This window comes from Mixophyes fleayi, chromosome 4, assembly GCF_038048845.1.
Source record: "Mixophyes fleayi isolate aMixFle1 chromosome 4, aMixFle1.hap1, whole genome shotgun sequence".
Classification (NCBI taxonomy): domain Eukaryota; kingdom Metazoa; phylum Chordata; class Amphibia; order Anura; family Limnodynastidae; genus Mixophyes; species Mixophyes fleayi.
Genome location: NC_134405.1, coordinates 39,185,813 through 39,194,673, shown reverse-complemented (window position 1 = coordinate 39,194,673; position 8,861 = coordinate 39,185,813). Strand labels below are relative to the sequence as shown.

Below are 8,861 nucleotides of genomic sequence, written 5' to 3'. Positions count from 1 at the left end.
AGGCACATTTTAGCCCAGGTGTGGGCTAAAAGGAACAAAGGAACCTACTAGGCAGATTTAAAAGGAAAAAATGCAGGTAGCCCAGTGACCTAGCCCATGGTAGCCCACTATGGGACCACCCAGACATCATCGGCCTTCTGGCATCTGACCAAGGAGACCCGCCCTTTCAGAGGATCCCCTACTAGGGCAGACAATATCTTAGCCAAAAAGCACCTTACAATGTTGCAGAGGATGAGGCAGCCATCAGCTGCTATGCTATGAAACCGTTCACATCAGTCCCTGCCCCATCTCTATTGGGGAAAAGACACGTTAATACAGGGAGAACATACAAACTCCACCAAGCAGAGCCGTAACTAGGGCTGTGCGACAGGGGCTCTGGCCCAGGGCGCAACGCTGAAGGGGGGCGCAATTTCAGAATATTTTAGGTTAATTTGGTTAAAATTGAGGGCTAGGGGGGGCGGCATTTGTCTTTCTCGCCCCAGGCGCTAGAATTCTAAGTTACGGCTCTGCCACCAAGATTGGGTCCTGGCAGGAATTGAACACAACACCAGCGCTGCGAGGCAACAATGCTAACTACTGTGCCACCGTGCTTCCCTAAGGCGATGATATGATCAGTCGGCGTAACATTAATGTGAATGGGGAACGCTTAGAAAACAGTCAGCCGCGCCCTAGGTACCTTGCACCCAATACACAAAGCCGCTTCTCTACTGGACGGACAGCCGGGTCAGGGCATCACACCCGCTACACCTGACCCCAGCACAAGGTTATACTTACCTGACCCATTCTGCTGGGGCCACAGCGCGCTCCCTCTGTTCTCCATACTATTATTAGTTATGGGATAGACCAGGGCTGGTCTCCATACCAGATGGTACAATGCACATCAATGACTTACTGCAGCCTGGGGAAGTACAACAGGTAGGTGACTGGAATACATCAGGCGCAGTGCACTATGGGGGATAACTGGCGGCAGGGAAACAGGAGGTGTTGCCATAGCAACCAAGGAAACTTTTGCTTTTATAGTCTAACCTGCCCTACATACCCCCTCTTTTATATCCGCCCCGCGGTGTCCTGGGTAACACTCTGCAGCTCAGTGTGACAGCGGAGGGAGGACGTGCGGGGCTCGCTGTATACAGGGGTGAGACAGGCTGGGGACCGCAGTGACGGTGCGGCGCTCCGGGAACCCGGGCGACACACATGGGCGGGTCCTACGTAACCGCCTACTCTACCTGACCTGCCCTCTCGGTGGGCGTGGCTAGCTCTCCTGCAATGAGCCGCGAGGAGAGTGCGCCGTAGCCCCGCCCCTTATCCGGGGCTTTGTACCGTGTTGTTTCCGTAGCAGACGGTGGTGTGACATGTGAGCCGGGTCTGGAGTATGGAGGTATGTGTTATTTATCTGTTATACTGTACATGTCACATGTATGTGTTATACTGTCTATGTATTTTACTGATATGTTACCGTACATGTTACATGTGTGTGTTACCAGTCTGTATATGTCACATGTATGTGTTATACTGTCCATGTGTGTTACTGATGTGTTATACTGTACATGTCACATGTTTGTGTTACCAGTCCGTGTACGTCACATGTGTGTGTTACTGATGTGTTATACTGTCCATGTGTGTTACTGATGTGTTATACTGTACATGTCACATGTGTGTGTTACTGATGTGTTATACTGTACATGTCACATGTGTGTGTTACTGATGTGTTATACTGTACATGTCACATGTATGTGTTACCAGTCTGTATACGTCACATGTATGTGTTATACTGTCCATGTGTGTTACTGATGTGTTATACTGTCCATGTTACATGTATGTGTTATACTGTCTATGTGTTTTACTGATATGTTATTCTGTACATGTACAATATAACATCAGTAACACGTGTGTTACTATTGTGTTACAAGTATATTTTACTGATGGGTTATACTGTACATGTCAAATGTATGTGTTACTGTGATGCTGCACATGTGTATTACTGATGTTATACTGTACATGTACAGTATAAGATAACACACGTGTGTTACTGATGTGTTATTATGTACATGTGTGTGTCACAGATGTATTACATCTCAATTGCAAGTCCATTATACTGTACATGGCATTTATGTTAGTGATGTATTTTAGTATACATGTATTACTGATATGTTATGCTCCGCATGTCATAGGATAAAATCTTTATCTTCTCATGACTTTCTAAGATATACTGCTATCTACCTCTAATATCCAATCTATGGACAAACAAACTTCCCATCTCCGCTCAGGCTTCTGACCCAAGCACCGATCACCATCAGTGCCCAAGATCTTGCGTCCTACTTCAAGGACAAGATTGACAAGATCCGATATGAAACTGTCTCCTCTTCCCAGCAACCAGCTCCTCTCCTGCACCCTCTGGCACCGTCTCTTCATTTCATCCCACAAATAAAGATGACGCCTCTACTCTCTTCTTCTCCTACCACCGGTCCACCCAACCCGATCTCACAGATCAGTTGTTCTCGGCCACCTGTGCTCAGCCCAGCCATAACTAATATCTGTTCTCTCTCTCTCCACTGGTATCTTTCCAAAATGATCCAAGCACCCCGTGATTACTCCTATTCTGAAAACTAATTCTGATCCAAACTCACTCTCAGATTACTGTCCCCTCAGCTCTCCTACCCTTCCAAGCCTCTAGAGAGACTTGCCTACACTTGCTTTACACAATTTTGTTCCTCACACAACCTATTTGGTTGCACCAGGCTTTCATTCCCAACACTCCCCAGAGACTGCTCCGACCAAGGTTGTCATTGATTTGATCACGGCTAAATCTAAATCGATTACTCACTTATTCTCCTGGATCTCTCTGCTGCATTTGACACTGTTGACCACTCTCTCCTCATACAAACGTTACAATCCCTAAGTCTTCAAGTCACTGTCCTATCCTGGTTCTCATCCGACCTATCTAATCGCTCTTTCAGTGTTTGTTTCTCTGGATCCACCTATGCTCCGCTACCTCTATCAGTTGGAGTAACACAAGGCTCAGTCCTAGGTCCTCTGTTATTCTCTATATACACCACTTCTCTAGGGAAACTAATAAGCTCCTTTGGATTTCATTATGACCTCTATGCAGATGATATCTAAGTTTATCCTCTCCTGATCTCTCGCCATCTGTGTTGTCTCGCGTTACTGACTGTCTTTCTGCCATTTCATCTTGGGTGTCATCTCGCCAACTCAAACTCAATCTTTCTAAAACAGCGTGAATAATATTCCTACCCACCAATAGAAACTTCCTGCCTGACATTTCTATCTCTGTTACTAACAACAATATGCTCTACCCTTCGCTATTATCATTATTCAGAACTATCCTTTGTTCCGCACATCTAATCTGTATCCAAATCCTGACAGAGGCATCGAAGACACATTTCCAGAACACACATATATCTCACACTGCAAAAACATTAATTCATGCACTCATCATCTCCCGCATTGACTATTGTAATTCCTTCCTCTTGCATCTTCCCTGAATCAAACTCACCCCTACGATCTATTTTGCATGTGGCGGCTAGATTGATCTTCCTTGCAAATTGTTCTTCCTCTGCTGAGCCACTCTGTCAATCTCTACATTGGTTGCCTATTTTTTTTTTTACCGAATCCAATATAAAATACTTCTACTAACATACAAGGCCATCAACAAAAGTGCACTAACATACATCTCCTCACTTGTCTCAAAATATCTCCCAACTTGACCCCTCTGTTCTGCACAAGATCTGCGTCTCTCTTCCACTCATCACATCCTCCCATTCCCGCTTACAGGACTTTTTATTCGGGCTCCACCCACTGTGTGGAATACCCTCCCTTGCATAAGACTTTTCTTTAGTTTCCAAACCTTCAAGCGTAAAGCACTGCGGAATATGCTGTCACGGTATAAGTAATAAGAATAGTGTCTGTGTGCACTGATGTACAGTTCATGTGTGTCTTTAGTATGATATGGTGCATGTGATTATGAAGCACGGAAACACCAGAACTTTATTTATATGGGTCTCAGACAGGAAGTGGCAGTCTGTACAGATTCTGTTGTGTTAACACACACCTCTTGTATGTCCCTTTATGTAGTCTGTGATCTAGCTGTTGTCTTCATGTAACCTACATAAATAATATATCAATAAGATATGGTGCCGAGTAGTGTATAAATCATCTTTTAATATCCATTCTTTACTGATGCCTTCCCTTCCTCAGGCTCGCAACACCACCATGGCAGAGGGTCTGCCCAGCGATGCTAAGGGGGCAGTGTTAATGCCCAGTGACTCCCTACCAGAGGGCACTCCCCAGGTCAGAGGTTATGACTTCAATTCCGGGGTCAATTATGAGGCTTTGCTGCAGAGTTACCTAACAACCGGCTTTCAGGCTATGCACTATGGACAGGCGGTACGAGAGATCAACAATATGGTAAGAAGTTGGCAACAAACTGATACATTTAGGAGGATAGGCAGTGCAGGAATGAGACATAAACATGATTTATTACCACAGGGACAGAGATTGGTGATAAAGCGAGGAGAGAAACCAGTCAATTCCAGATATATGTTGAAGGGAGCAATAAGATAATTTTGTATTATATCTTGTAGCCACACCCCCAATGACATCACATAAATGGATTGCTATATCTACTAGACACACCCCCAATGACATCACATACATGGGTTGCTATATCTCCTGGCCCCACCCCCAATGACATCACATAAATGGGGTGCTATATCTCCTGGCCCCACCCCCAATGACATCATATAAATGGGTTTCTATATATCCTAGGCACACCCCCAATGACATCACATAAATGGATTGCTATATCTCCTAGACACACCCCCAATGACATCACATAAATGGGTTGCTATAGCTCCTAGACACACCCCCAATGACATCACATAAATGGGTTGCTAGAGCTCCTAGACACACCCCCAATGACATCACATAAATGGGTTGCTATATCTCCTAGACACACCCCGTATGGCATCCCTGGATAACGTGGAGCGCTGCAATGTAAATGTATACAAGTACATGGTAGAGCTTAACCTGTCCCTGTCTTTCTCATGTACATAAATAAATATGAATTATATCCTTCATCCTGCAGATCAAAACCAAGCTCTCCTCCCCTGGTGGATGTACCATCTTACTGGGATACACCTCCAACCTAATCAGCTCTGGTGTGCGAGAGATCATCCGCTACCTGGTGGAACACAAGATGGTAAGCGGGGGTATGGGCAGGGCCACAGAGATTTCTTTAGTGTCAATTTGTGACTAATACAGACGTAGGTAGCTCGTGGTTCTGCAACTAGTGTGGAACTACAGGTCCCAGAATGCCCTGCCTGGCAGGGACTAAACCATTCCAGGCAGTGAGCACATAGCGGAAAAACGGTGACTGTGGTTTAATTGAGAGTAAAGCTAGCATGATAATGCACAACGATAAGAGACCACCAAGCCCCCAATTTGAAACGTTCAGATACGAACAATGAATGTGAAATTCAATGTTCAGTTTTATTATCACTGCAACTGGTTTAAAAAGTGAAGTATTACAACCTCACATTGTGGATAGTCGAAGCTCCTCCCACATTTTGAAGACTGTGCCCTAACTGGTTCTCACACAGGTAAAAAAGTTACTGTGACATCACTGGCCCCGCCCCTGTGTATTAGTCCACCAATCCACACACTGCACTTCTACCCAGCAAGTCTTAATATTGACCAGTCACTGTCTGCCTGTTTAGCCCCTCCCTCCTAACATGGCGACCTGCTGCAGAGGAGTGGGAGAGAGCATGGTAGACAGATTTAGCTCATTATTAATACAGCAGTTATATGCTTCAGCTAATACACATTAATGTCACTGACTCCAGTTACTCATTAACTTAATATACACAGAATCTTTGATTTTGGGACGTCCGCATATTCCCACATACAGAACAAGAGAAGGGGCGCTATATATTGGTGTCCAAATAACAAGATCCAGGGGGTTCCTCCTTGTTTTACTTTAACGATTGTCTTGTATCTCTCTGCAGGTGGATATCGTAGTCACCACAGCGGGCGGGGTGGAGGAGGACATAATAAAATGCCTGGCGCCCACTTACTTGGGGGACTTTAGCCTGAAAGGGGCAGACCTGAGGCCAAGGGGCATCAACAGGTAAGGTGACCTCATGCTGTATTACTGGGGTCAGTTCCCTGACCCTCCGCCTGCTGTCTGTTCATCCCACACTTCTCTCTGCTGCAGGATTGGTAATCTCCTAGTGCCCAATAATAATTACTGCTTGTTCGAGGACTGGATCACCCCAATATTAGATCAGATGGTGCTGGAGCAAGACACTGAGGTGAGGCTGTGGATGGTGGAGTATGATGGCTTGTATCGTTTATGGGCGATGTGTGGGATTATGTGTAAACACAACATTTACTCTATTCTCCTGCAGGGGACTAAGTGGACACCATCTAAGATGATAGCCCGTCTAGGGAAGGAAATTAATCACCCAGATTCTGTGTATTACTGGGCCCAGAAGGTAAGTGCTCACTCTGAGAGTGTGTGAAATATAGTGTCTGTCCCTCCCACCACAGGGTGACACAGACAGGAGGGAGCTATGTGACATGGAGTCTGTCCCTCCCACCACAGGATGACACAGACAGGAGGGAGATATGTGACATGGAGTCTGTCCCTCCCACCACAGGGTGACACATACAGGAGGGAACTATGTGACATGGTGTCTGTCCCTCCCACCACAGGGTGACACAGACAGGAGGGAGCTATGTGACATGGAGTCTGTCCCTCCCACCACAGGGTGACACAGACAGGAGGGAGCTATGTGACATGGAGTCTGTCCCTCCCACCACAGGATGACACAGACAGGAGGGAGATATGTGACATGGAGTCTGTCCCTCCCACCACAGGGTGACACATACAGGAGGGAGCTATGTGACATGGTGTCTGTCCCTCCCACCACAGGGTGACACAGACAGGAGGGAGCTATGTGACATGGAGTCTGTCCCTCCCACCACAGGATGACACAGATAGGAGGGAGATATGTGACAGGGAGTCTGTCCCTCCCACCACAGGGTGACACATACAGGAGGGAGCTATGTGACATGGTGTCTGTCCCTCCCACCACAGGGTGACACAGACAGGAGGGAGATATGTGACAGGGAGTCTGTCCCTCCCACCACAGGGTGACACATACAGGAGGGAGCTATGTGACATGGTGTCTGTCCCTCTCACTACGTCAGTGTCTGATACCATTTCTCTCTCTGTTAGAACAACATCCCTGTGTACAGTCCAGCGCTCACAGATGGGTCTATAGGGGATATGCTGTATTTCCACTCGTACAAGAACCCCGGCTTGAAGTTGGACATTGTAGAAGGTACATGTAACACTGTTTGTTGTTAGTAGATGGTGCTGGATGTGATTCACATTATGTGGTATCAGTAGCTCACTAGACGCACTCTGCAGCCACCTTTGTGTACACCACCTATTCTCTGCTCTCACCTGACCCCCCAATGTAGCAGTGTTCCCCAGATAGGAAGTAGCAGCAATGTCACTATAACTTTACAGTGTTTTATTCTAATATGGCCGCATTTGTATAATTAATGTAACTATATATGGATTCAGTCCTGGGCTCCAAGGCTCCCTACCGATTAGGTGATGTAGCCAGAAGTCGTCACTGGAGAACTGTAATAAAACTCTGTCTGTTATTACCATATAAGAATTAATATACATCATCCTTCCCCCTTACAGATATTCGCCGGCTGAATTCCTCCGTGGTCTTTGCTAAGAAGACCGGAATGATTATTCTGGGAGGGGGTCTGGTTAAACACCACATCTGCAACGCCAATCTCATGGTGAGTGCAGGAGAATGTCTGAAGCTTCCGTCCGACTATATTATCTATATACTATCTATAGTGTAGGTTCTCAGGCTCCTCCGTGTCCAGAACTATAATGGGTGTTGTAGACTTAATGCTAAATGTGGAATCATGCACTGATCCTCCACCCAGAATCACATGCTCTTCATGCTCTCCTTCCTAACTTCCATCCTCTTCTACCCTTCTTCAGAGGAATGGAGCGGATTATGCCGTGTATGTGAACACAGCTCAGGAATTTGATGGTTCAGATGCCGGGGCCAGACCCGACGAGGCGGTATCCTGGGGAAAGATTCGCATGGATGCCAACCCCGTCAAGGTTTGTGGTCCATACCCATCTCTGACCTTCCCCGAAGCGCATTAATGACCTTTCTATGGTGTTCTTGTAGAAGACCTCATTATCACTTCTCCCTGTCCCCTGCTCAAATACAATCCCTCACTCTCTATTTCCACAGGTTTATGCCGACGCCACTCTAGTCTTCCCTCTCCTCGTGGCTCAGACGTTCGCCCAGAGACACGCGGATTTCTCAAGCAAGGAGAAAGACCAAGACTGATGAGATGAATGCAGAAAGTTGTCCGCACTCTGCTTTTCCCGGCTGATTGCACGTTGTACTCAGGTCCCGGCTACTATCGGCAGAGTAATAGAGCATCTCTGTATACCGCATGTGTAAATACACAGTTCCACAGCTATATATGTACATAGGTTTACATGTATATACAAAGTACTGTATGTATAGGCCAGAAGTAGGCAAGCTTTGGTTCTCCAGCTGTGGGTGACCGAAGAAGACGGGAGGTGTCGTCCAATCCACAGCTGGTGCACGGAGGTCTGCTAGATTGTCAAATCATGATGAGATGGTCCCCCTCCCACCCTCGCCATGCAGAATCTCGTCACCTGTAGCAGCCGCTGTAATTTAATTTTTTTAAAGTTGTTTTTATTTAAGTTGTAATTATCTGCATGGAAGTATCAGGGGATCTATGGAAATAAACAAACATTGTTTCAA

General features: G+C 46.3%; 1 protein-coding gene across 1 annotated transcript; it reads left to right on the top strand.

Moving 5' to 3' along the window:
* The first annotated feature begins 1,270 nt into the window (after positions 1-1,270).
* DHPS (deoxyhypusine synthase) lies at positions 1,271-8,860 on the top strand. The gene is made up of 10 exons (XM_075206630.1): positions 1,271-1,378; positions 4,216-4,425; positions 5,105-5,218; positions 6,024-6,145; positions 6,233-6,329; positions 6,426-6,512; positions 7,259-7,364; positions 7,739-7,842; positions 8,054-8,179; positions 8,316-8,860. The coding sequence occupies exons 1-10, from the start codon at positions 1,373-1,375 to the stop codon at positions 8,412-8,414; spliced, it is 1,071 nt and encodes a 356-aa protein (XP_075062731.1). The 5' UTR covers positions 1,271-1,372; the 3' UTR covers positions 8,415-8,860.
* Position 8,861: the final 1 nt, after the last annotated feature.

Bases quoted from the DNA above. Each gene is read 5' to 3' on its own strand.
- DHPS (XM_075206630.1), top strand. The intron at 6,513-7,258 runs GTAAGTGCTCAC...TCTCTCTGTTAG, and splicing joins TGTATTACTGGGCCCAGAAG to AACAACATCCCTGTGTACAG. The intron at 7,843-8,053 runs GTGAGTGCAGGA...ACCCTTCTTCAG, and splicing joins TCTGCAACGCCAATCTCATG to AGGAATGGAGCGGATTATGC.